General features: G+C 47.8%; 13 protein-coding genes across 13 annotated transcripts; 6 read left to right on the forward strand and 7 right to left on the reverse strand.

The window, feature by feature from the left end:
• Positions 1-341: 341 nt before the first annotated feature.
• ARB_06564 (Myb-like DNA-binding domain protein) lies at positions 342-2,255 on the forward strand (the record flags this gene model as incomplete). Its single annotated transcript, XM_003015392.1, has 1 exon — positions 342-2,255. The coding sequence occupies one exon, from the start codon at positions 342-344 to the stop codon at positions 2,253-2,255; it is 1,914 nt and encodes a 637-aa protein (XP_003015438.1).
• A 113-nt stretch (positions 2,256-2,368) lies between these two features.
• ARB_06565 (uncharacterized protein) lies at positions 2,369-4,293 on the reverse strand (the record flags this gene model as incomplete). Its single annotated transcript, XM_003015393.1, has 4 exons — positions 2,369-3,284; positions 3,313-3,467; positions 3,653-3,970; positions 4,111-4,293. The coding sequence occupies 4 exons, from the start codon at positions 4,291-4,293 to the stop codon at positions 2,369-2,371; spliced, it is 1,572 nt and encodes a 523-aa protein (XP_003015439.1).
• Positions 4,294-4,490: 197 nt separating this feature from the next.
• ARB_06566 (uncharacterized protein) lies at positions 4,491-5,842 on the forward strand (the record flags this gene model as incomplete). The annotated part of the gene is made up of 2 exons (XM_003015394.1): positions 4,491-4,515; positions 4,605-5,842. 2 exons carry the CDS (start codon positions 4,491-4,493, stop codon positions 5,840-5,842), a joined length of 1,263 nt encoding a protein of 420 aa, XP_003015440.1.
• A 446-nt stretch (positions 5,843-6,288) lies between these two features.
• Positions 6,289-7,067, reverse strand: ARB_06567 (uncharacterized protein; the record flags this gene model as incomplete). The annotated part of the gene is made up of 3 exons (XM_003015395.1): positions 6,289-6,447; positions 6,519-6,846; positions 7,009-7,067. 3 exons carry the CDS (start codon positions 7,065-7,067, stop codon positions 6,289-6,291), a joined length of 546 nt encoding a protein of 181 aa, XP_003015441.1.
• Positions 7,068-7,912: 845 nt separating this feature from the next.
• ARB_06568 (uncharacterized protein) lies at positions 7,913-8,905 on the reverse strand (the record flags this gene model as incomplete). Its single annotated transcript, XM_003015396.1, has 5 exons — positions 7,913-8,152; positions 8,213-8,246; positions 8,299-8,388; positions 8,444-8,600; positions 8,683-8,905. The coding sequence occupies 5 exons, from the start codon at positions 8,903-8,905 to the stop codon at positions 7,913-7,915; spliced, it is 744 nt and encodes a 247-aa protein (XP_003015442.1).
• A 1,658-nt stretch (positions 8,906-10,563) lies between these two features.
• Positions 10,564-11,669, forward strand: ARB_06569 (uncharacterized protein; the record flags this gene model as incomplete). Its single annotated transcript, XM_003015397.1, has 3 exons — positions 10,564-10,822; positions 10,964-11,162; positions 11,213-11,669. The coding sequence occupies 3 exons, from the start codon at positions 10,564-10,566 to the stop codon at positions 11,667-11,669; spliced, it is 915 nt and encodes a 304-aa protein (XP_003015443.1).
• A 518-nt stretch (positions 11,670-12,187) lies between these two features.
• Positions 12,188-12,811, forward strand: ARB_06570 (uncharacterized protein; the record flags this gene model as incomplete). Its single annotated transcript, XM_003015398.1, has 2 exons — positions 12,188-12,217; positions 12,272-12,811. The coding sequence occupies 2 exons, from the start codon at positions 12,188-12,190 to the stop codon at positions 12,809-12,811; spliced, it is 570 nt and encodes a 189-aa protein (XP_003015444.1).
• A 707-nt stretch (positions 12,812-13,518) lies between these two features.
• ARB_06571 (uncharacterized protein) lies at positions 13,519-13,806 on the reverse strand (the record flags this gene model as incomplete). Its single annotated transcript, XM_003015399.1, has 1 exon — positions 13,519-13,806. One exon carries the CDS (start codon positions 13,804-13,806, stop codon positions 13,519-13,521), a length of 288 nt encoding a protein of 95 aa, XP_003015445.1.
• A 2,239-nt stretch (positions 13,807-16,045) lies between these two features.
• Positions 16,046-16,390, forward strand: ARB_06572 (uncharacterized protein; the record flags this gene model as incomplete). Its single annotated transcript, XM_003015400.1, has 1 exon — positions 16,046-16,390. One exon carries the CDS (start codon positions 16,046-16,048, stop codon positions 16,388-16,390), a length of 345 nt encoding a protein of 114 aa, XP_003015446.1.
• A 2,569-nt stretch (positions 16,391-18,959) lies between these two features.
• ARB_06573 (uncharacterized protein) lies at positions 18,960-19,277 on the reverse strand (the record flags this gene model as incomplete). Its single annotated transcript, XM_003015401.1, has 1 exon — positions 18,960-19,277. The coding sequence occupies one exon, from the start codon at positions 19,275-19,277 to the stop codon at positions 18,960-18,962; it is 318 nt and encodes a 105-aa protein (XP_003015447.1).
• Positions 19,278-20,606: 1,329 nt separating this feature from the next.
• ARB_06574 (uncharacterized protein) lies at positions 20,607-22,531 on the reverse strand (the record flags this gene model as incomplete). The annotated part of the gene is made up of 2 exons (XM_003015402.1): positions 20,607-21,679; positions 21,745-22,531. 2 exons carry the CDS (start codon positions 22,529-22,531, stop codon positions 20,607-20,609), a joined length of 1,860 nt encoding a protein of 619 aa, XP_003015448.1.
• A 2,141-nt stretch (positions 22,532-24,672) lies between these two features.
• Positions 24,673-25,368, reverse strand: ARB_06575 (uncharacterized protein; the record flags this gene model as incomplete). The annotated part of the gene is made up of 3 exons (XM_003015403.1): positions 24,673-24,845; positions 24,942-25,040; positions 25,236-25,368. 3 exons carry the CDS (start codon positions 25,366-25,368, stop codon positions 24,673-24,675), a joined length of 405 nt encoding a protein of 134 aa, XP_003015449.1.
• Positions 25,369-25,640: 272 nt separating this feature from the next.
• On the forward strand, positions 25,641-26,376 carry ARB_06576 (uncharacterized protein; the record flags this gene model as incomplete). The annotated part of the gene is made up of 3 exons (XM_003015404.1): positions 25,641-25,737; positions 25,808-25,902; positions 25,966-26,376. 3 exons carry the CDS (start codon positions 25,641-25,643, stop codon positions 26,374-26,376), a joined length of 603 nt encoding a protein of 200 aa, XP_003015450.1.
• Between the last annotated feature and the right edge of the window lie 26 nt (positions 26,377-26,402).

Raw genomic sequence — 26,402 nt, forward strand, 5'->3', positions numbered from 1 at the left:
GCGAGCATGACTGTTATACAGGCTTCTCAGAGAATTCCAGCTACATGCTGTTGTCGTAGATGGTGGGAGTAGCGGTAGTCGTTGGAGGCGTTGTAGTTGAGCTTTGGACTTTTTGGCCCTATGACGACGTTGGCCCTCTTGGCGTGTGATTCAACTAACACTGTTTACTTCGTGGTTCAAGAAACATTTGGATGGCAGCACAACGAGAATACAACGAAGGGTTTGTTTTGCTCTTTGACAAGTGTTTCTCATCTGGACCTTGTTTGTGCCGGATGGCTTAGTACCACTTTACAGCAAACTGCAATGCGCGGGCGCATAACTAGCGATACCTATTTACGGAGATGTCACCACCAAGCAAACGCCGCCGGATGGACGGTCAATTCAGCCCAAACGACGGCCTTTTGCACGATTTCGATGTGAACCAAGCTAGAAAGGCGAACGACCTGCGGCTAAAGTCCCGATTTGAGTCCATATTCGAAAAGTACGGGAAGGATTTCAGCTCGGTTGGCGACGAGATAGATTTGGCCAAAGGGACGATAGTTGTGGACAATGGACATCTCACGGAGATGGGGGATGAACACGACGTTGGAAGAGGACTTTGGGATGATTTTCATCCAGAAGATGAGAGTGAAGCGGAGGAAGGGCCTCTAGGCCAGAATACTGAGCCGACGGCGGACAATACAGGGGATCCTGAAACGGTGAATACGTTTTTCAAAGAATGGGTGATTCAAGATGATTACGATGCTACGGCTGGAAATGAGGAACAACCTGCTACAGTCAATGTAGACTTTTCAACTATTTGCCCGGAAAATCCCCTACCTGTGGAAGGGTTGAAAAGGTCACAAGAACTAGTTAGTACACCAAGTTCTCAGCTTATTGAAAGCGAGGGCATTGTATGCTGCGGAGATGCCAAAGGCCACGAAGACAATAATATTGCTGGAGAGTCTCTATGGGACGCACCTCCGCTGCCAACAACTGCCCTATCAGCCAGCTTAGAGGATATGACAATTACAACGACCCAACTTATTGAAAGGACGCCTTCTCCAGACCACAATAGATCAATATGGGCCGCACCTCGCTCAAGACGCAGGCGACTACCCCATATAAACAAGCGGAAACACCCAAAGTTAACTGCAGCATGCAAGTCAAAGTTGGTCTCCAACGATTCCGATTCGGATGACCCCATTCAAGACCATACACCTGTATCCTCTACTTCCAGGCGCCCTGCTACTTTTGATTCCGTTACCCCTGCCAAGGATACCATGGTTCGAATGCCTACTGAATTTAAAGACATATATATTCCACCGCAAAACGACCCAACCGCCACTATAGCGGAAAATTATGCCAATGGTGTTACTATTAGTGAACCGGAAACAATGGCCAATGTTACCGTAGATACCCCTGTGGCTACCAAGAAGAAAAACCCCGAGACTCCAACACATCAACCCATTATAAATCCTGATAGTGAGCCCGATCTGGCCGTCGATACACCTATTGCAGACCCAGGCCCCGAATTGAGCTCCGTTAATGGAAGCCCAAGTGCTGAAATAACGACTCCAAGAGGCTCCTCTGAAAATCTCACCCCTCGGGAGGTTAAAACATTAGTCACTTTACGGTTAGCTAAACGGAAGCCGTGGCGTGAAGTGTCCCTGGCTATTCCTTCGCGTTCACCAGCTCAACTACGACAGTGGTATTATGCTTACTGTAAACACATCAGTGGCAATTTATCTACCTCATTAACGTGGACGGATTCAGATCGAGAGGCGCTTGCATCTTTCAACCTAGATACTGAAACTTCATGGGATACTGTACAATCTAAATTTCCAACGAGGAACTTAGTGGACATACAGCATGAATGGATCAAGATTTGCGTAGGAGGAACGATCTGGCAAAGTTGGGTCGATTCAAAAACTCCCAGAAAAGCGAAAAAGCGACCATTTACGCAGGATTCATGGCTTCAAACACCAGTTCGGCCTTCTGTCACAGTTCCTTCCCCACTACGGCCTGGAACCGTTTCTAGTAACTCTTCGGTGCATCTGACAGTGGAAGATTCTCCACTCGGACCTGCTGAAGGTACAGACAATCGGGAAGAAAGTCCTGATCCTCTATCCGAGGCTTTCGAAAGAGCATGGCATAGCTCCGGTTTGTCTAGTGTGCAGATCAGCACGCCACCAAGAGCTTCTGGTTCGCCAAAGAAGCATCTCTTATCAAGTGGTAAGACCCGGAGCGCTGTTGTACAAAGAGGTGGTATCTAATGCGTCCTCTTCTGGCACAATTTGGCCCCAATATTCATGAAATAACCGGTAACTGCCGAGGTAGCTGAAAACCCAGCAGACGACCTGGTATCACACACGATGTCGCTTGCTCTTCACTCCTTAGCGTTAAGAACGTCCTCAAGCTTAGTGCCGACGGCTCCTCCAACGTTGCCTGCCTCCGCCCAAAACTTTGACAAATGTCTGGTTCCAGAATCACAGAGGATTGTCACAACTCTATGGCCAGGGCCAAGCTTTAGGGCCGTTTTAACGGCAGCAAAACCTGTGCAGATAAATAAGTTAATACTTCCCGCAAGAGCATGTATGATGACAAGTAATGACCTACAATTTACAGCACTGCTGCTGCCAATGAATATACCATCCTTCTCCACCAGCCAACGTGCCATAGCAACGGCTTGTGCATCAGTGACTCTTACAGCGTCATCCACTAGCTCTCGGCCAGCTTCAAAATTTGCAGTGACCCGATTAATCCCTATTCCTTCCACAATAGAGTCGACTTGTTGCCTCCTCCTTGTACCTTCTCTTTCTTTTGTATCGAACATCACGCCGTAGCGGACTCTATTATACAGTCCACTGCCTTGAGGGTCCGCAAGGACGACGGTCATGTTCGAAACTCGAGGTTTCAGATACCGTGCAACTCCAGAAATGGTACCTCCCGTTCCAGCGCCGGCAACAAATGCGTCCAACTTACCCTCGCACTGTACATAGATTTCTGGCCCTGTCGTTCGATAATGGGCTTGCCAGTTGGCAGAATTCTCAAACTGGTCTGCAAAGAAACCCCGGCTTTGTTTAGCAGCAGCATCCGAGGTCATGGCCTCTATATTTGGCTTTTCAAATGGTGAAGATTCACGCGAAGTTTGTGCCGCCTTTCCGTGGGAATGCGCCAGACTTCTAGCCCTGTTGACAAAGTGGCCCGTTTCTACAATGGGAGCCGGGGTAACTCTGTCAACGACCGCCCCAAGTTTAAGGAGCAGGTTTGATTTTTCTGTCGATTGATCCGACGGCATGCAACTGTGTAAGATATGTAAATATAATGTACTTTGCCAGAGAAAAGGTATGATCATTGATTCCATACATATGTGCTAGGTATCCTCTTGCTCTTGCCAGGGTGGCAAGGGATATTCCTGTAGAACCTACAGTGCCTTCATAGATGGCATCTCCCACAAATGGAGTAAGAAGGCCATTCGCTTCAGCCTAGTCCACGGTATTAGCACAGAGGTATTGGTTTGGAATAGGTTCTAATCTAACCTCTTGTATCATACTTAACGCAACGCGGTCCTTAGGGCTTCCTCCAGCGCCATTTAAAAACTGTTGAATAGAATTAGGAACCGGTTATAAAATAACGGTTTATATTTAAGCAAACGAAACATTAATCTTACCTCTGCTTTCGCTAGTATCTCACATCCTGTCGCCTCTGATAGAGATCGTATACGGACCATAGGGGTGTTCCCGATGCAACCTTCAATGCCGTCCACTATTGGGGGAGGCTGTGGTTTCTTTGGGAGTCCATGGTATTCTATTCCGTTGGCTGTGGAGAGTCCATTCATTGCATCTTCGCTTCCAGGCTCCGTCCGGCTTATTCCTCCCTCAGAGCGAAGGAGTCTATCAATTGCGATGGTGCATATAGCTCCTGTTGCGAAAGCAGCAGCCACATAAATGGGCATGCGAGATGACGCTTCCATCCTGAAAAGAATTGGCTATAATATTACTCTCCCTACCTTGACCCTCATAGATGTTTCAGCGTCATCTCCAGAGAAATCTGAAGATGCTCAAATTAACTCTTTATGTGGTGCTGGTGGAAATCGTGGATGGCAGTTAGTTAACTAAAAGCTCGGACCATCTCGTTCTCTCCTCCCGAAACGAAAACATCGAACTTCGAGCTCAAACAGCCATCTTTGCTTTTGACAAGCAATGGATTCGCCGGTTGTCTCGCACCTCTTCCGCCAGCTATTCCGGCATCAGACGACTCGGTCTTTATCCTATTCCCAGCCATTGCGGGCTCGGCGCTCGTTACAGCCATGTTCGTGTGGACATCAGCAGTCACGCTATGCCTCCAGGAAGCTCGGGAGCCGGCGAAAAAAGGAAGACGAAGACGACACGATATGGAGGCATAGAATAGACCATTTCCCGAAGGACATGTCGCAGGAGCTCAGAGATTATCCGTTGGTTACCGCAGTGGAATTGCGGAACCGCCGTGAGCGGCCGAGGAGAGTGAAAATGTTGACAAGAGATTTCATCGAGGGTATGGGCCCGGGAGTTGAAGAGATCATGCAGCTTTCAACCGCCGCTCAACAAATCTATTCTGTCAATTGCTAATTTTATCTTCTTTAGACAGCCTATACAACCCGCATTACGGCTACTTCTCGAAGCACGCGACTATCTTTTCGCCTGGCGAACCTTTCGATTTCAATAACATCGAGGATGGGCCTGCATTTAACAAACTGTTAGACCAACGATACGTGGAATTCGAAGATAAGCTTGACGAGACGAATTACGATGAAACAAGACAGTTGTGGCACACACCCACTGAGCTCTTCCGCCCTTATTATGGGGAAGCTATCGCCCGGTATCTCGTTACGAACTATAAGTTGACACTTTTTCCATACCATGACCTGATAATCTACGAGATGGGAGCCGGAAACGGTACGATGATGCTCAATATTTTGGACTACATACGAGATGTTGAGCCGGAAGTATATCAAAGAACGAAGTACAAGATCATCGAGATTTCGAGCAGTCTCGCCAATTTACAACAACAGAATCTCAATCACTCCATTCATGCCGGTGGCCACGGCGGCCATGCTGAGGTTATCAATCGGTCGATATTCGACTGGAATACATACGTTCACTCTCCCTGCTTTTTCCTAGCATTGGAAGTCTTCGATAATTTTGGTCACGATGTGATCCGTTATGACATGGAGACTGGGCAGCCCAGGCAGGGATGTGTTCTCATAGACTCTGACGGGGAGTTTTATGAATATTATGTTCCGGATTTAGATCGCTCAGCCGCTCGATTCCTGCGTGTTAGGCAAGCAGCGGCCCGCCGACCGTTTACCACCCCACTAGGACCCCGGTTGTGGCGCAAGTTGCAGACAGCGCTTCCTTTTGCGCCAAATATGACACTGCCAGAGTATATTCCAACTCGACTAATGCAGTTCTACGATGTTCTGCATGATTATTTCCCAGCCCACCGTCTTATTGCGAGTGACTTCAACTCTCTCCCAGACGCCGTGCCAGGTTTCAATGCTCCAGTTGTCCAAACTCGATATCAAAGAAGGAATGTTCAAGCAACAACTCCATATGTAAGTAATCTCTGCAACTTATTTTTAGTTATAATGCTCACTCTGCTTTTTCTTCAGGTTCATCAAGGATATTTTGATATATTCTTCCCCACCGACTTCAATGTAATGGAGGATGTGTACCGGGCGATCACCGGTAAACTCACACGGCTAACGGGCCACGATGACTTCATGAGGCGTTGGGCATATCTAGAAGACACTCAAACGAAGAACGGCGAGAACCCCCTCCTAGGCTGGTATAAAAATGCCAGTGTGATGATAACTGTATAATACGAAATTTCTTTCCCAACTCTTTGAATATACTCAGTGATGAGATTTCAAGCAATGCCCAGTGTAATAAGTCATAATAACAAGTATGTGATTTTATAATCAAAACATTTCACTCTATGGGCAGCGAATGATTAGACAAATTAAGTTATTTTTGAAATAGTTATTCAGCTGATACGTAGATGTGGAACTAACATCTTGATGATAGTTAAATTATTGACTTAAGAGTTTATTATTATAACATTTATTATATTAGGTGGAAGTATGTTACATACTCGGATATCAAAGTATATTAACATTCTAGTGGTGTAAAAAGTTTCGTGGACGCTAAACTTTCCCCTTTTCCCTTTCTCGAATATATTTCTATACAATGCAATGTCTAAGTGGATGGAAGGAAGGAGCAAATAACAGTTAACAGACAAATGTGCTAGGGGATACGGGGAGAACGACTACAAGCGGCTATTAACATCACGCTTCTTGGAAGCAGAATCGGCAGCCTCGGCTTCCTCACGCTCAATAGATCTAGCGCGCTTGCGCAACAGCCGACGACGTTCGATGTCATCCTGGTTATAGTATGGATCCATCAGCGTATCGCCATCTCCGTAATTCTGTTCAACATTAGCCAGTTGTGTTGCTAACAGTCAAGGGTATGAAGGTATGGTAAGGTAATTAAACTTACAAATCCTGCACGGCGCTGGAGATGCGCTGGGGCTTCAACCATCACGTTGGTACGCGGATAGAAGCTGAGGAATCGATCGGTAAGATCTCTGGATCCTGGAGGGGGAACAGCATCTCCACCTAATGGGTAATGCTGGGAGAGATTACCGGCACCACCGTCGTACGAAGTGGCATTGAGCGCTTCCTGGTTTGACGACTGAAGCGCTTGGACGGGAGCACGGTCAGGGAGTGCGTTCCTCTCTCTCGTGACAGGATCGTACGGCCCTTCATGGTGGTAGAGGCCAGCCACATTGTCCAGACGATCAATACGGTCTGGCTGAATACGCGGGCTAGGTGTAAGCTGCCCGGGATCTGAGTCCGGCTGTCTATGCAAGCGAGCGCTGCGCAATCTCGCACTCTCAGATGAGGCATAACGTTGACGCCGGACAGATGAAGGGCCTCCAGGTTGGTGCAACTGCCGCCCACGCCCGGGCTCATCTTCAGCCACAAACCCAAGCACTGAAGGAGCAGCGAAGAAGCGACGGTGAGGAGGGATAGCCTTGTGGCACATTTTCGAGCTTTTTCTGCAGCAATAACACTATTGCCAAGGCTAGGATATGTAGAACAGCTTGCTTTAGAAAGGATATAGTATATGAGTATAGCGAGCTGTTATAGCCAGTGACTAGTAATCTGAGCTGAAGCGGGTATGGATAGATGTGAAAGAAAATATCCGAGAGTTGGAGGTCAGAGCCAGCTTTATACCTGCCCGGGTGGCAGCGTGGCCTGCAAATTTTGCCATAACTCTACTGCTCTTGCCCCAAGATGTCATCGACCGAGCCATAGTTTATCTGTGTTAAGGTCAGGTAGGCGCGACGGCTGGAATGACACAACTGACTGAGGAAATTTTTTGTAAGGTGCGTCCATGGATTGGGAAATGTATATCAGCAAAAACAACGTCATTGACTCTCCTGACACATGATTGGCCAGGCGACGGGCCAAGCAAGGCTTAGTCATTCATGGTCCGAGCCGCAAGTGGGTATCACGTGTATTTAAAGTGATTACTCAGCAGTTAGAATCAACGTCAGTGAAAGTCATGAAAGTATCAAAGCAAAGGGAAGAAAAATAACGTCTATTGAGGTGTCAGCCAAAACCAATGAGAGGATAAGCATTAACATGAAAAATCCACCCAGAGACCCTGCTGTACTAATTTTCGGTTTGTTAATCGATACCCAGCCATAATGGTCCCCGAAAATACCCACACGGCTATGCCAACGCCATCGAAATGCTAGAGGATCATATTCTAAAGGTTATCGACTTATCGTCGCGGAATTCCTGCTGTTTGAAATATCGTTCACCGGAGCAGCTATTGCGACATGTTAGTGAGAATCATGCCAGACTGGTCACGGTTATATTTCCTTACCTCCAATGAATCAGTCCCATGCAAACGTCCTTGCACCCTTTAGTAAAGGAGACGGCGAGGCTTTCGGGTATTTCAAGATTATTATTTTCGCCTCCCTTTTGGAACATGCGTTCTACCACACGTATACCTTTGACTTCATCTTTTGCCATTTGGAAGCTAGTTTGCATTGCTGTGTCGCAGTCCAGCCCATAGTTCATCATAATGACAGGGATAAGGTTCTCAATTTGGTTGTCTCTCTAGAAAGTGGCAAAGCTTAGATGGGAGTCGAGAACGATAATTGAAGAAAAGCAACTTACTGCTTCCTTTCGCATAGATAGCATGTCGTTTGTGCTATACTTTCGTTTAGCCTATTGATACCAGTAAGGAGCATGCGTGAACTTACATATGGACAACATATGATGTCTGTCTCCACAAAGCCGCAAATGCTGGATCTTTCAAGTGTTCCATCGAGATATCAATATCGTAGGCGAAACTATCTCGCGCTTAGTTTAGGCCCATGAGCAAGTATAAATTCTCTAGTCACATACGGGAGAGTGGCCAGCACCGGATAAACCCCTGCCGTAAGATCTCGCCTCTGCCAGTATTCTGCTAACGAAGGGACCTTTCCTTCCTGGAAAATGGAGTCAATTGTGTCAACGCTAGCTACGTATCGTAGCATCTTGTCGAGAAACACTTCGCGCACATCTGAATAATCCTCCCTGTCAGAATCTGACCCGAAGTCTGAGCTTTTACTCGTGCAGTGAAGGAAAAGAAAAGAAAAACTTACTTTTGCTACACGTCTCGCGGATGTGTTGGCCAACTTCATCCCAGCAGAGTAATGCCTTTTGCTGTTCCTGGGAAAATCTCGATAAGTCCGGTTGTTCCCCGATCTCTAACAGTTGGTGTTGGAAATACTCCTTGCTCTTTTTCAAGTAGCTTGCTACACCTTTTGCATCATAAGTCAGGGATCCGCAATCAAATTCTAAAGCCACATATCCTTGGTCAGTCATCATATAGCCCTCTCAATTAGGGGTATACATACGATCGTCCCAAATAAAGTACTATGTCAAATAATTAGCATGGTTTACAAGTGTCTCAAGAGTCAAGAGTCAAGCGATACTAACCCATGCAAATGATTTGGCGACTGTACATAGCTTGTCGAATGATACGTCCGCACAGACAATCGCTGCGAATATGGTAAAATCGGCCTTTTTCAACTTCATGCAAGTTTGCGGATCATCAATCCAGCTACTCTGGTGAGAAAATGTTCCACATCAATTTCACATAGAAAAGAGCGCTTACATGTCAAGCCAAGGGTTGATAACTTCGTCACGGGCTCTTTCATACTCTTCGTGCAATTTTGGGGACCACTCTGGGAACAAGCTGTACAAACTTGGGATAGAGGCCTCCTGGCCTTTCAGGGAGTTTCGGAACCCCTGATGGGGCAAAAGGGTTTCCGGCGCTGTAGCAGCTTTATACAAGGCGCCCTTTTTATAATGGCTCTTATCAGGTGCACGGATCGCGCCAGTAAGGAACTGGAATATATGACTTGGATACTGTCAGTCACTTATTCCACAAACTTTTAGAGTAAAGAATGGACTTTGGGAGGTGCAGATGAGACATACTACATTGAAGCGAAAAAAGTATTCACCAAGTGTTGACGAAGTAAACGCAGACGCGCTCAACGATCCTTTACCCGGGGAAGGATTGGGAAACAAGACTGTGTATGAATAGATGGGAAGATGGATATTCTCCCGAGTTCAAGAGGGTTCATCTCCAATTTATAATAATTTGAAGCAGAGTGATTCATCAGGGTATAACTGTATTGTATGCTTGCATATAGCCATTTTCACCGTCCCTTGCATTATTTTTGCCACAGTACATAGCAATTATAAACCAATACCATGGGAATAGTCACAAGCGATACCGATTATCAGGTCTCCAGCGCTCAATTTTTTTTGGCCTATGAATCAGCATCAGAACGGTAAATTCAGGAACGACGTGGTTTCATAGGGTAAACTGATCCATGGCTAGCTGAGTTTCGAGGCAGAAAGGATATAGAGTGCAAGCCAGAGATTTAGTTATGCACTCAAAAATTGGTTATGCAGTCGTGTCACTGGTTATGGGGCTGTGTTCGCTCTCGTTAACAGGGTATTTCCAGCTATAATAGCCCATGTTCCCGTGTATAGAGTGGCAGCACTAGGATAACTAATAGATCAACCACTTGTCGTACCCATCAATCAAATACAGAAGGGTAAAAGCACACATGTTAGGTCTCCACGTCGTGCACTGTGGCAGGACAGTCCGGCTGAGAGAGACGGAGGTCCAGCTGCGGCTGATAACACGACCACGTAGCGAGATCGGTAGTTTACTTCTTGAAAACAAGCAGTTCCACATGCACCATTGCTAATAAAGTATACGTCACGAAGTTGATCTGCACTGTAAAATAACTCGTTAACTGGTGTGGCAGTCACTGCTAGTTTCGTTGGAAATTTCCATGGCCATGGCTAACCATTAGTTAGTTAATGTTATCCGTCGCTAATCCACCAACTTGACTCGCTGGCTAACCGGAACAGATTTCTGGCTAGGTCTAGTTGCCGTGCCTGAGTGGCAAACCTATTCACATTCAACAAACAAATCCCAGATTGCCCAATGAGGGCCAGTAGCCATGTCTCTTGTCCAATACTCCGATACAGAGTCTGAAAGCGGATCCGGGCGGGAAAACAAGGACGGCAGCGCATCAAGATCGACAAAAAGACGCTGCCGTGAGCCTGGCGGTGTGCCGCAAAAATCCCAAGGGCGCGCTGCCGCTTTGCCGCCACTGCCTACTGAATTTCGAGATTTGTACTCGACATCCGCAAGAATCAGCGTGCAAGATGATCCCAGCCTTCACAATGGAAGGACAAGGGCAATTCCCCATGTAGTTGGTAACTGGCCAACTCACATTTACCTAGAGTGTAGGTAGATTTTTCCAATACCCAAAAATATAAACACAGGATTAGGAGTGACATGAATATTCCGGACGTTGCTGATTTTTGCTGGAGGGTACCCCAATAATACCGAACTAGGAGTCTTATCCAACATTATCAAAGGATGTGAAAGCACAGAAGGGAACGGCATAGCTATTCATAGCTTCCTTTACAGCGATCTTGGTGCCCAACTACCGCTGCACATCAGTCTTTCCAGGCCTGTGGTTCTTTTGACAGAGCAACGAGAATCATTTCTTGACCAGTTTCGTGACTACATGAACAACTCGAAAATCCAACCGTAAGTATCCCGCCTTGTGTCAATGATTCTATTGCTTACCCATCCTTCAGGTTTGAAGTCTCTCCCCAAAAGCTAGCCTGGGTGTCAAATTTTGAAAACACAAGGTGGTTTCTCGTCCTTCAGCTGAACCGCCCCGCAAATAATGGCTTGAACCAATTACTGCGTCTTTCGAATAGCAGTCTTGCATATTTTGGTCAACCACCCTTATATGAGAGCCCGGCTGGTACGCAAAAACGAAAATACGGAAAGCAAGCAGGACACCAGCGTAACTCATCATCATCCTCTTCTTCTATTGATACCGATTACACCAACTGTTTCCATATTTCAATCGCTTGGACGCTCGAAGAGCCTTCCGATGATGAAAAAGAGCGACTTACATCCATAGAATTACCGGCTCGTGACCTTATAATCAAATTCAATAACGTCAAAGTAAAAATCGGGAATCAGATATACAGTGAAGCGCTCCTAGCCTCGATCGCTGATGAAGCAGGCCTTGAGGGTGTCTAAGAAGGGAAGACTCTGGAGCAGCACTCGTCTCGTTCCGAGATTTGGAATTATAAGGGATTACAGAACATGAATCTTCCCTGGAGCCAACATATTGCAGATAGTTGCACTTTCTGGTCTTTATAAATGTATGACTACCTCCACGATGAAGTCCATGAGCTGTCCAACCACATGCACTCAAACCAGGCAAGTATTTACTTTCCCTAACATTTAGTATTCTGAGCGTATACCTCTAGTACCGCTAGTAGTCCGAACTACTGAATAAACTGTCGTACTTGAGCTTCCTGAAGCCGCAAGGATAGGATGTGTTTTGATACGCAGCGGCCCGATCACCCTAGAGACGGCTTAGTTATAACCTTTCCGCGGTTTATAGTTATCACGTGATATGACACGCCAAGGCCGAGACCTTATTCTGACCTCACCCCTGCTGCCGGCCTCCAGAATTCACAACAAGCACACGAGGCGAATGAGCAGCTGAAGAGTCCATCTCGCGAGCTCAAAGCGCCTACCAAATACTAGTAATGACTATGAATATACCCATCGTCACATGTGTATGTCGTTCAAGAACCCCCTGCATCAATCTTAGGTAACTAATCTTTCACTAGGATGATTTATCTGCTTTCCATGCAAAACATTTCAGTACCCAGGACTTCAACCCAACTGTAGCCTCTGACTTCTTTGCAAGCTCTTTCGATACTACGGAAGCTCAATCCACAGACTATGATGACTTATATGATGATCGCTTGGGGTATTACCCCGATGGCGTGAAAAGAACACTCACGGAGGAACAGATTCAAATATTTCGTCACAGCGAGATCCAGGCTCTTCTTCGCCAGAGGCAACTAGAAAAGGAGGCTTCTAGTAATAATGGAAGCACTACGCCGAAAACGAGCGAAGAAGAGAAGTGTGATAAACCCAATAGCGCGTCTTCCAATACCCGAGATGTAATAGACCAAGATTGGGGAAATCTTAAACCGCCTAAACAACCAAATCACACAAATCAAACCATTACAACTACAGATACCACGGCACAAACTACTTTGAATAAAATACTACCAAACGAAAAACCGAAAGTAAAGACACCGCAGGCCCTCAAACCACCAACCGAGTTTCGACGACGAATTATCTGTTATGAAGATGCATGAAAGGAACGAGGGAGAAAGTTTCTGCTTTGACTTCTTAGAATGAACTTGATACCCGTTGACTTATTCCTGTCTCTCGGGGCTGTTCACTCTGAGTGATCGTCTCCGTCCGAATATAGAGCTTAGCTGCGGCCATGGATTTCAAGACAGAAACATAAAGGTCACTCATTGATGGATTTGTAAGTTTTTCTAACAATTTTCATTCTCCGATGCATAATATGATGAAATCCTTCGTATCGTCATCCTTAGTCGTATGCCTTGTCACCAGCTCTTTGTTGTTGTCTCTGACAGCTCAAAGCACTGGGAATTGCGAGGCGATGACGAGACATAATCTTCTCTCTGAAATCACAGATCAATCCGGTTCACATAAACAACGAATAGACGAGACCCTTGCTAACCGCATTACTGCTCAGCAGGATAGGTTAAATTTGAAAACATAAAGGTAGTTTCACTCGGCGTAAAAAGACGTCAACGGAACAAAACAACTATCACTTGTGTGATCACACAAAAACTCAATACAGTGTCGAGCTCGTTTGCATAATAGCCTGGTTGGGCCCACTAGATGCTCTGTTGGATCATGAACTTCAGAATGGTGTTCTGGTCAAGAACTCGTTATCTGCCTCCACGCCAAGATCAGTTTCTTCCTCGTTCCCTTGGTTTCGCGCTCCAAATCAAAGAGTCAAGGCACGCTTAAAACTTACAAGAAGCTATCAGGTGGTTAGCTCTTCTGGGTCAAGACCATGAAACCTCAGCCAATTGTTAAGATGACGCGTAAAGGCACTGTCCTCATGAGATCTTGCAAACTCGTTCAGGTCGAGGCTCTCCTGGAGCTGGTCCACGTCATCCTCCCCCGAAGTATTAGCAGGCTGCTCAGACGGTGCTTCAGTGAAGTCGCGTCTCATATCTCCTGGTTCTGCTTTATCCTGGGATTTGGCCGCAGAGTCATCCAGCTTCTCTATAGCCTTGTTTAACGACTCCAACCTAGTTGATAATACCATGGTTAGCATTGATGGCAACGCGTCATACACGCTATATCACCGAAGGGACCTACGTTTTTTTCTTTTCTTCTTCCTCCGCCACCCACTTCTCCCCACCGTCGAGCGGAACTCCCATGGCTTTTTATGTTTTTCCTTTCGGGACAAGTCTTTGTTTATTGGTGTTGGTTGAAATGTCTGATATTTCAAAGAATCAAAGAGTAAGAGGTTCAGCCTTATGTTTTTGGGAAGCCTTGGGATAAGGTGAAGCTGTGCAGTGCCTGAATGAAGAGGAACAAAGACAGTTAGGAAACAAAAAGATGGGCATTTAAGTACATCTCCTGATAGATGGAGGAGGCTAGGCTGCCGAGCCTCTGTCACACGCCCTGATATTCACATAAATGCCTGACTCTTAAGTGCAGACAGTTTGACTCCCTTTACTGAGAACAAAAGCCAAAAGGGGCTTATTGTAGTGTGGACTACGCATTTTTAATTGCTCGAGGCTTTCTAGCATACGACGACGGTGGCCTATCCCATCAATACTTGTTATTTGATTGGCGCGGAGGGCATTATCCGCCCCGTACACAGATCATATTTTCACTGGGCTTGTACTGCCTTTGTTTTAATGCTTGGTTTTGCAGGGGCGCTGTCATTGGGAGAGCAGATCCGTACAGAGTGTCTTGCTTCGCCCATAGAGGACGGATTGTGGCATAATCTACAGCTTCAATGGGCGCCTTACTGCAAAACTTGATATTTTGTCATCTCAATCTTCAGATCTCGGAACTTCTGCAATGGATGCCGCAACAAACATAAACGATTACTGCCTCCTCTGATTATTATCAAGGATTCGTTGTTATAACCGACCGCCGCCAAGAAGGATCCGGAAAATCCCACAGGACATGGAACTCACTAGTCAGTGAACTGGGAACTCGATCTGTGGAATCCGAAAACACGGATGCAAAGTATGCGATCGAGACTTTAAATGCACCTCATGTGCTATAACGCCCACGAGCCTTATGGGACGCTGGCTTCCGTCTCCCCCGAACAACAATAACGAACTACGCGGAACGGGGAGGGCGAACGTCATGCATATCGTATTTGTTTTTCTCGCGGAACGCTTCTGCTGCTTCCGGCGCCCTCGCCTCTTAGCTCACTACCACACTGCTGGAGTGGCTTGTCTACATACACTCACTGGGGAGGTGGTGATGTGTTTCTCCCTTACAGCTCATCAGGGCACACTCATTAGACCATCACTCCGCACTTTATACGTTATTGTTAGAGGTTAACGGTCGGTTCGTCTCGCTCTGATCACTGTGGGGCCTGGCGCGCAAGAACCTTTCAGGGGCGGGTGGTGGATATCAGACTAAAAGAGAGGAGTCAAGTTTATTATTTTCCGAACCATAATAAGAGCCATCCAGCAACCTAATCTCAACCTCCAACTAATGTACAAATACACGGACATTGGGCATCGTCCAAGCCTAGGGCGGGCTGCCACGAGCATCGGCATAAGCAATCGGGCTCGATGTCTGGTAATGGTCCTATTGGTAGATCCGGGATCCTGGTGTGTTTCCCCGGAAATTAATTCGGACTCTGCAGCCCTTCATTACCATTTCAGGGTCTTTGTTCGTCAAGCATCTGCACTCTCATTGCCTGCTTCGACCTCGTGCTTCTCATTGGGACTGTTGTCAGGCTCATCGCCAGGCTGTTGTTTATCTTCAGCTGTACGCATTTTCAACTCTTGCCCATAGATCTCCGGAAAGCAGAAAATGTGTGAGCCTGCTGCGTCAAGTTTGCGTCGTTTTCTAGGAGGGCTGGCCATATCAGAAGGATCGGATCTCGGAAGCATGCCATTCGTGGTAGTCTTCGGGTCGCCATTCTTTGTGTCTTAATATAAACTATTAGCTCGAGACGGCACAAGTTTGCGTGCAGCTTTCTAGGAGCCTAGTTTCTCACTCTCTGCCGACACCTCCTCCAGGAGATTGCTTCCCGATGGTTCTCCGCCGTCAGAGCCATTATCCAAGGCCGCAGACTGCTCTTGCATATTACTGTGGGCCGAAATTTTAACTATTAGCAACCACTTGTGTCTTTACACCATAGCTTAGGAGAGAACCAGACCTTGCAACATCATTGTCTTGCAATATACGTGGATCAGGCGGAGGGCTTCCATGGTGAACCTCCATAGAACTCGTTGGGCTTGGAATATCAGGATTCATCTTCCGCGAGCAATCAGGTGTATGGGAATGAGAAAGGCGGCTCGTGTCTTATGCTGGAGAAAGGAAGAGGAAAGGAAAATATTGACCGTCCTGCCTGCCAATTCCAATTTCTGGATGAGGTCGAGGAGTGTCCATCTATTTATCCCAGGGAGACTCCATTATCTCTGAACGAGGACTCTGTTTTGGGAGAAGAAGAAAAGACAATAACACCGACCGTCGCCACAAGTTCTCTCCTCCTTTTCCAGAAGATTTCATCGTTCATGAGGTTTGACTTGAATCCACAGAGCTCAAAAAAAAAAAAAAAAAAAGGTGAGCGGATGCTGGACGCCTTAGCCAAACCACAATCCATGCTCCAATATCCTCCTACAGTGGGCCTCCAGCAGTGGAAAAGATGATAATCCCGTTTTTCTTTTTCTTTTCTTGTTAACTCGATGGATCTGTCTATCTGTCTTTCAGATTATGACTAGATACACACCGCCTTTCGTTGCATCATCTTGATACTTCGATAAGCCGGACATGACCGTCGAAATATTGAAGAGCAATAGCCGGTTGAATGATCTCATAAGATGCTCCGAATTTACATTCAGGCCGTTAATGCGCAAACTAGCGTCTTCCGTGGGGGGGGGGGGGGGGGGGGGGGGGGGGGGCGGGAGGCTGGCAAAGCTAGCTACGAGGTCCCCACCTGAAGGCACTCGGTTTTGATCAGCCATTGACTTCCTGGGCTTCGATATTCACTGCAGTGCAGACCAGCAGTTATTGTCAAGAAAGTTTATTCAGGCGTAGAATAATATACCCATCTGCCTTCATACCTGCCGATCGAGCTAGTCGAGCTAGAGAAATTGTCCGTGGGGGTGCACACCATTCTTCTGAAACAAAATTTACTCAAGCCATGCCTGCTTGATTTGCAGATACAAAATGACTATCGATACGTTGCACTTTTCGCAGTGCTTTGGAGACACCCGTTTTGCACATACTAAAAAAAAAAAAAAAAATGTGACATGCCACACGCCGACCGGTAGAAAAAGAAACAAAGTTATGTATCTGCCAAATGCGAGATGCCGAACCTTTCTGTGGGAATCCTTCAGTTACGATTGTATGTGATTGGTGGAACGTTCGCCGACCACACAATTTGACACTTAGGGCAATGTCATGTCGTCCATGCTCTCACCTCGACAACATACAAAGGTGATATTTGGGGGGGTTGGTTCAGGACTTCGACTTCCGCTAAAGCCCCCCACCAGACAACACCCTTGCTTATGCTGTACAGTACGCCTTCCTTCTCGATATATGATGACCACTCATTTGAGGACAGGTCCCAACTCATGTATCTCAGACTCGCTGTGCTTCTTCACAGGAGAGCGGGCAGAGATAGATGGCGAGTGAAGCATGGAAGTGTTATTCCGTACCCATGATTAAAGCACCATGAAACAAACCCATGCGGATATACTAGCAGCCAGGCTGGATCATGATAGAGGAGCAAACTAACGAAATCCCATCTTTGAGGAAATTATGATCGCTACGATTAAAACAGGATCAGACCTTTTCCCTCACCCATACTTCTGCTAAGCACCGATGTCATTTGGGAATGCTGTAAAAAGATGGCGGCAAGAGCAACCTTTTCAATCCTTTCCGCCTGCGGGTGCTGCATGAGACTGCATGAGAGTGGAGCCATGACATTTTTTCCCGCTGGCTGCGACTTAAATAGTTACTCTGCCTACGATTAGGTACGGCCCACCAAAAAATAAAAAAGAAAATAAATAAAAGAAAAAGGAAAGTCTCTCCTTGGGTGAAAAAAGGAAAAAGGAAGAAAAACGGGCAAGCTACAGTCAGCTTGAGAGAAGCCAGCGCCTGGACCTGGTAACGGGGCTGGGCGCCTGCGTAACTTACCTAGTAGCTGGTCGAAGGGGCGCTTTAGTTAACGTTTTATAGCTCCTCAGATGACCAAAAGATACGGTCATCCTGGCGTTGGGAAATGGGCGCAGAAACATTGCTTCGACTCTCCATTTCCCCTGTTGCATGCTTGTGTTGTTGCAAGGGGAAAGCTTGAACTACCGATGCCCGTGGGGAGGAAGACGAAGAAAGACGCAGCGCGACCACACATGATAGTTAATGGACGAACCCCACGCAGGTACAAGTGCTTAGCCAGAAAATCGGATCGTCTCTCATTAAACCAAACTGAGTTGGAGGGGTCATGATGTGCTGCTGGAATAAACCTTGCTGATCAAGCCGGGAGAGATGCCAAAGGAGTGGCCGTCCCCATTCTATGGGAACCACGAAGACGTACAGCCATAAAGCAAAAGCCTTTACATGATACCCACATAAACCATCCTGGGCATGTCCTTAGGTGGGGGGATTTTGATCGTCCATCTCGTATACTCCGGACGTTGGAGGGAATTCTTTCTTCTTGCTTGTCTCTCTTGCATATGCACAATCAACAAGGATCTGCAAGGGTTGAAAGCCTCGTGAGTGAAGCAAATTGATAGGTCAGCGCGTAACTCACCATTTGGCGGCCCCAGCGATTCGTATTCGCACCCAGACGCTCTGCTAGATTCCCTCGAAGATTCCCTTGATCGAAAGAGGAAAAAACAAGGGAGCAAAAAACAGGGGAAATTAAATCAGTCGAATGAAAAAGGAGGTCAAAAAAGAAATTCAAAATACCCCACCTCCTTTATTACATGGATGCATGAACAACGAGCCCTAGAAGCTGGAAGAAATATATCGCCGGCTTCGTGGCTTTCCGACTTCCTGACCTTCTATGGACTACCTTTAGGGAGTACCCTAGTTGCATCCCTCTTATTCCAAGATTGGTGTAAAAGCTGCTCCCAACTCTCATTTGCTTTAGGACGAGGTTAAAATAGTAAGGAGTTCTAATTGCATCTCAAAAATAACTAACGAGTATTTGCGGTAGGCAGTTTGATACTGGTATTCACTGCTAGAGAATTTGACTCTCGCCATCCCGGAGCTCTAACCGCCACCGGGGTTTTGGGCTCGCATCTCCGCCCTGTCTGGAAGATTGGTGTATTTTGGGCGGCGCCAATCGGTAGGATGGGCCAATATGGCACCTAATTCCCATCGCTTCCATTCAGGTAGATTTGTCAGATTGGATGTAGTAGCTGGGGGCTGGCCTGCGCTGAGCTCATCAAGATCGTCTCGGTAATGACACATATGGAATGCAATGGATGACCATACACCTTGCATGGATATTGAGACCTCTTTCACAACCTGGTCTTTGACTTGTTCAAGCGGGCTAACTTGTGTCATAAGTAGATATCGTGATGACATCCTTCATTTCGTAGGATAACGGCCATAGACTTTACATTCGGCCCGCAAAGCGGCTTGCGTTATTCAATAACCTGAATATGGATCGTATGGCTGCATCTCTATCCAGCCTGGCCGATAAATCGTCAACTTCTGAGACTGAATACAGCGGACTTGGTTGTTCCACTCTGAGTTTCCTCGCAAATTGATGACTTGTTAATGCCTAATAATCAGGGGTTAGAATGTGATAAATAGAATCTCGCCAGAGTCTGTGGATGTACCTGCTTGACCCCTGGGCGAGGGACTTTTTTATATAACTAACTAATAGAAACATGCTGTCAGGCTCCTGGTCCAACATCGCGGGCCCGCTGATTGGCGACAGGGGGAGCAACATGTTCCTTGTTCCTCTTTGCCAGGTCGGGAGATCATCGACGAGGGCATAGTAACTAATTCTGGAACACCAAGCAGCACAGCGCTGGGGCCCCTTGATATACGGGCGGGTAACTCTTATCGGCCCAGCCTTGCAGAAGTCGTAGGGCCATAGAGTGGCGAGGTCTTGAGCACTAGAGAGTCGTTATGTATCTTTGACAGCACACGAGGATGAAACTTGCAAGTTTCTTCCTTTTTCCCACGGCGCCTGAATCCATTTATAAAGGGCGATCTGCGAGTCAATGATGCTAGTTAGCCGTGAAGGCTGAGCATTAACTGAACAGAGTGACCTAGCTTGGGTCAGTCACTTCCAGCATTCACTCGTTGACTTGCCTCCAGCTTGTCGGATATCAACCAATCTACACCACTGGCCCCCATTGCGAAAGCAAGACGGCATACGCAGGGATTCTCCGAACAAGGTCCATGGCGCGGGTCAGAGGTGTTGACGGATATTCTTAATCAATAGGAGTAGCTGATATTCTCCGAAATTTTATCCTCATTGGGTATTCAGGGATAGCTACCCCTGGCTTGCCTCCATCCTAGACTATCGTGAAGGTGAAGGTGCGTGTAAAGGCCTAACGACTTCCACAGCCTTACACATTAACGGCCTGTATAGAAGGTGTAAAATATGACCATCTCAGTGTTATATGATTTGAATCAAGAGTAGGACGTAAACCAGGCGAATAATGCAAGAGTGGCCGTTGATGCTAGGAATGCATCAATGTATCCAGCATCCAGATACCAAGAGTCGCGGTATATGCTGGTTGCAGTGTCATATGGTCTTCGGATCTTAGTCCAGTGTAATGCTTCCCAGTCCTTTGCTTAATTCCAGCTGCCAGCTCCTAGGGTATACATTGAATACGCCTATTGATATACATACATACATAATACAGAGAAGAGGAAATGATTGAAAAGACAGATACATCACCGGTTTCCTGGTTTCCCATCCTCTCGCCTCATCCGCCTGTTCCTCCTCTGAGCAGCCCGGATGGCCTCTGGGGTGAGGATCTCATCAGGCAGTCGGAACGAGGCCTCCTCCAGTTCCGGCAGGGGTTTCCCAAATGCCATTCGCGTTCGACCTCGCTTGTGCTTCTTGAGAGCTGATTCTCGGAGATGAGGTTTGGAGTAGAATGATAGGAAAGGTCCTGTCGGCCAAGGATTGGGCTCGATGTATGTCGCTGCAGGCTTTGAAGAGTCCAGGCCCTTGTTTCCTGTTGGCTGCTGTTGAGGCTGCGCTTTGGATTGCTTAGCTGGTTGAGAGGTTTGATTACTCTTCTGAACCTTCAGTTTCTTGTTTTTGGTGGCTGATATCACCTCCTGGTAGAGTTGGTGTGCAGCTAGACGGTCGACATCGTCCGGGTCTGGGAGACTACCAATTGCCGTGGTTGACGTCCGTTCAGAGCTTCCCTCAACGAGACCACTTTCACCTTCATCCTCATCATCATCATCTTCTTCCTCAGCTTCTTCTTCATCTTCGTCCTCGTCTTCTTCCTGCGAGTCTGACTGCTCGTCTTCTTCCGCCAGGAGGGCCTGTTCCCGCTCAATTCGCCTTCGCTTTTCCTCTTCCTTCCATGCTCGGAATTTTTCAAGCAAAGCAGTGACCTCTCCAACGAAATAGTCTCGTTTAGGCTCGTACAGCTTCTTTTCGCTGTCGGTGACTCCGTTGATTCCCATAACCCGGAGCCAGTCGTGACCCTGTAGCTCGCCCAGTAAGTGATCTAGTTGGGTCTTTTCATATTGAGCTCGCTCCTTTTCAAGATTGCGCAGCTGCTTCTCTTGCCTTTCAAGCCTCCTGTGAGCTTTGAAAAAGGTATCTTCATCTAACGGGTCTTTACCATCAGTTCCTTCGAATGACCCAACATCAACGACTTCTGCGTTGTGCAGGTTTTCAAGGGGATTCTGTGGCAGTGACGAGGTTCCTAGTCCTTCATGGTCTAGTGTTACCGGTTCAGTGAGGTCATCCACCAGGGTAACTGTCGTCTCAGCACAGAGAAACTCTAAAAGTTGATACGTTAGCATGGAGGCAACCGGACGGGATACACCAGGCTAGCATGCTACCTACCTTGTTTTGCTGGTTCCAAGCTAAGGATCTGTTCATAATTGGGGAAATACATAGCCAATTCACTCTTTGAAGGCCGGGTGCCCCCATCATGAGACCGTAAAGACCTCTTTTCCCCTCCGGCCGGAGTGGTGGCACTGGGGCCCTGCGGTGTTTTCAGATGAACTTCATTGTTAGTAGTAGCTTCAACACCCTGCATATCAGCATCTTCTCCGCCACCGGGAGCTCTCTGGACAAGGGGCATATCTCCGTCATCCACCTGTGTAGATCGAGAATGTCTCAACGAAGCCCTTGTTGGACGGACTAACGTCGAGTCACTGGTCCTGGTGGCAGAATTGGTTGTAGCATCCGGTTTCGCGAACGATAGACAGCCACCTGCACGGTTTCCAGGACTGTCATCGCCGTTCCTGGGACTCCTGATGGTCACCAATTGCGTCTGTATGTGCCGCTGGGGTAGAGAGTGAGGCCGTGCAACGACGCTGGACTGGCCCTGAGCATCTCTGGCGCGCAGAGCGAGCTGCCCCGACACCTGAGGCGGGGAATGGTGTAGCTTTGTTCGTTTTGGCGGCGGCTCGTCGTGGGCGTAGATGAACTGGTGTGTGTTTGCATGGGTGTGTGCCTGGTGCGGAGGAGGAGGTACCGGGGAGGCAGAGGTCGGCGGTGGCGGTTCGGCGAGGCCTGGCGGCGCCTGGTCGCGTTGCTGCTGGTGCTGCTGGTGCTGCTGATGATGCTGGCGCTGTGTCTTGGTTCGCGTACTGCACGACGGCGGCGATGTCACGGTGCGAGTCATCATCTGGTTCCTGGTCCAAGGGGGCAAAAATCTGTGGCTAGACAACAAGCACCATGGCGGCAGAGCGGAAGAGAGGAGAACAAGCTCCCTGGTATGGGCTCTCGACGGCTATCTCTCGCACTGTTCCCGTGGAGCCAGCATGCACTTACAGTGTAATTTTTTGTATCCGCGTCCTGGCAGCTTGTCCGCTGCGAAAAATATGAACCTCGCCGTCGCCTCTTTTTCTTGACTATCTCGAAGTCGCGGTGGCAAGCCATCGAGTGAGGTTCGTTATGAGATTACGATACTTACCCCTTGTATCTTTCAGCTTTGGCGTGTATTGGTGTACCACTACGGTATCAACTCGCTGACTAATCAATAAAGTGCAGCAGGAATCTACAAAATGCGAGAAAATGCCTGGAATGAGAGGAGAATTCGTGTCTTTTTCTCCTTGAATGGTCTATTCCAGTAGTGAATGCCCAAATGACATGCAGTGAGCGTCACTCAGGGCCGGACAGAAGCCTGTTGTCAGCGCGGCTAATGGTTCAGGGGGCCAGACGCCTGTCCTATCGAGCTTGCAGGAACCGAGGGTCCTCAGCTAACTAGTTAATTGATTAGTTGATGGCAGCTACCCCTTGGGCGGCTTAACCAAAGCTCGCCACTGGAGGCTGATTTAAGCTACTGGGGAATCCCTGGGCTCTCATGCAATTTGGACAGGACCCCGGGACTGGGCTAGTTGTTTGTGTTAATGCTAGTATTTTAAAAAGCGTTATCACGGCTAAATACATATATACCCAGAATAACACAAGGGTGTGGCGGATACTCCAAGGGCCTGCACCAAAGCCTGTTTGGTGCCTGTTATTGACCACGACTTGTCTAAGTGATAGTTGGGGCTGGGAGTGATGAGATACTAGGCAGAGTGAGTGAAAAGGGTATTTTTAAGAATAGGAGAACCAGAAAACTCTGGATTCAGCAAAACGCAGCTAATCGAGGTCAGGTCAGGTCAGAGAACGTGCCGCAGACGACAAGTATAGTTCCGGGGCGAAAGATACTTACTTTAAGAAATAGGCAAGGCCCTGTCGTCTTGCTTCGAGGAACTTTGCGTTGAATTTAACTAGATTATTTATTAGCTTAAGGACTGGGATGAGTGTCTTATGTAGGTAGAACATACATAGTGCGCTCTTAGGCGGCAAAACTGGCAAGGACTTCTTGCAATGGGGATATGCCTCCGCAAGCTTGCTTCGAAGGTCTACAAACTGGGAGTACCTATATTAAGGGGCCATGAGTTAATGCTAGGTTTTATGCTGTAGCCTAAACGTGCAGATGGACACAAACCTCATCCGAACCACCATGGATGCTCCCTAGACATTCTGAGCATCAGTACCGAAGTGTTCTGTGCTTTCACAACAGAGGAGAGAAACTGGGGACACACCTCCAGAGTCTGAATGTTACATATCCATACGACATACGCCCCGATTCCCGACTGGCCCTTGACAACGGCATAGTTGTCGATAGTTACGTCTTTGGCCCAAAGCCCCTTGCTTTTATCGCACGAGGGGTCCTCGCTATGATCCTCTAGCGTTATCAGACCGCTGGACCGGTCCAGGGAGGTGTGAGATGCATGTGAGATATTGCGCGAGTGCTTCCAGTAAGGCGGGGTAGCTGTCTGCGGGTTTGACTGAGGCGTTCCGGTGCGGGGAGCGGAGGGGATAGACGCTGTCTCAGCGCCTTTGGAGTCCACATGGCGTGGCTGCGGAAGCATCGCGGTCTGCGCGCGAGGCGATCCGGCCGGCTCCATCCATCAGAGTATCGGAGTCCCGCTGGTTTCGAGGGTATATACTGCGCGTTTTTTTTCCTTCAAGGGAAAGAGGGTGTATGAGAGGGTGAGCACTGTTTGCGGATATGCGGGAAAGGCCGGCTTTCGGAAGCGTACACAAGAGCTAACTATACATGAGACAACATGCTTAGCGAAGGCTGGTACACTGACGTGGAGGATGCGCCGTGTGACTTATCGATGCGTGTCTCAAATTCACACATGGAGAGATTGCATGGGGTGAGACAAGACCGGGAAGCTTCAGGATAGGGGGTGTACCAGGCCACCCGCGGTCCATGGAGGGGCGGCAGAGACAGCGGACGGCCGCACTACCGATAATTGAACATACCTAGAAAGAAATCCTAATAACTTCGGTTGATGGCGAGAGGGTAAGGGGAGATGACAGGGAGTTCTGCTGAAGATTATCAGATTGGGGAAAGGTTGGGTTGAGTTTGACGTTTTCCTCTGGAGAACTGCGTGAAGAGCGACGCAGCCAAGGCCCAGTGCCACCTCGGCTGGTCGCTAGTGAGCTCCCCAGAACCTTGCAGATCCACGTCTGATCTCGAGAAAGCTCAACAAACTCAACACCACCTCGACTTCGGCTCTTTCACCACACACCAGTCCCTTTCCACTCCTTTCTGCTGGATATCAAAGCTGCAACACCTCCATCGCCTTCATCTTCAGCTTCAACGTCTGTTTTTTGGCTTTTAAGCTTATCTAAAAATAAAAATAAGCAATGTCAAAGATGACATAAGCTAATTCCTCAATGGGACTAGTGTATCTTGGCATGAAGCCTGCCCGCAAAGTGGATGCGCTAGTCCTGAATAGGCTTAGCATAGCCGATCCCATGGTCATGCAGCCGTCCAATCACAGCTAGCTTCAAACTCTATAACATTTGTTTGTCTCAATTACCTTTTTTAGGCTGGAGAGCAAGGGGCAGAAGAGCGAGGAGCAGGAACTTCTCCTTTTTTTTTTTTTTCTTCTTCTTCTTCTTTCTCTTCGTCTGCTTCTTATCTTCTCCATCTCTCGCTTTTTCAGTCGCCATCAGCTCTGCCTTTCTTTGCCCCAGTCACTCGCTCTGTTGATTAGTTGCTTTTCTCGCACGTGTGGACACTTATCAGCCTGGTACCTTCTGCCATATCTGTCATACCCCAGGTACGTCCACGAGCGTTGTTACGCATGTACCCCGTCGACAGCTTTGACAACCACCCGGTTCCTCGACTGTGGAATCTCATATCATATATTTTCCTGCCAGCGGAGATATTTAGAGCCGTGTTCTTTTGCTAACTAACTACCCAGCACCTAGCTACAGTCGCCATGTTTTTCCCAAAAGCTCTTCTCGCAGCCGTTGCTGTTGCTCGCCTGGCCTCCGCACAGGTCGTTAACCCAGATGATGTGGATAAAGCTACCAGAGGTCAGTAATCTGTGTAATCTGTGTTGTCAACGTGTCTTACAATATCTCAAGGCTAACTCTTACTGTACAGAACAATGGTGTTTGGCCCAGCAAACCTCGTGCCCTCTGATCTGCCTCCAGCTCCCGGGGACCTCAGAGACCCCTTCAGCAAACGACTGTGATGCTGTATGCTCTCCTTGCTTCTTATCCGGAGAGAATACAGGAATAGTAGCTAATTCGCATAATTAGGATACTCTTACTTTTGACTGCACCTGCAGCAACGGCAAGACCCCCAACGCAACCGAATACTCTCAGACCATCCCATACTTTATCTGCACAGAATCCAACAACATATGTGTCAAGAACTGCAATGGCGACCATGCTTGCCAGTCTGCCTGCCGTGAAGATCACCCATGCGGTGCTCAGAGTCCCACTCCACCAAACTCCACCGCTAAGCCTACCATGACAGCCACCCAGACCACCAGCACCTCTGCTACGAGCGGTGCCGTCTACACCGGATTCGGCGACGGGTCTGCTTCTGCTACCGACGAGCCAAAGAAGGGAATGGCAGGCCCCCAGGCTCTCCTGAATGTCGGCCAGATGTATGGAATGGTTGTCGTGGCATCCGGTTTCCTTGCTGGATTTGCTCTTCTCCTATAAGTCATGAAATAGCCTGTGTGAAATGA

Source organism: Trichophyton benhamiae (assembly GCF_000151125.1).
Source record: "Trichophyton benhamiae CBS 112371 chromosome Unknown contig01535.1, whole genome shotgun sequence".
NCBI lineage: Eukaryota > Fungi > Ascomycota > Eurotiomycetes > Onygenales > Arthrodermataceae > Trichophyton > Trichophyton benhamiae.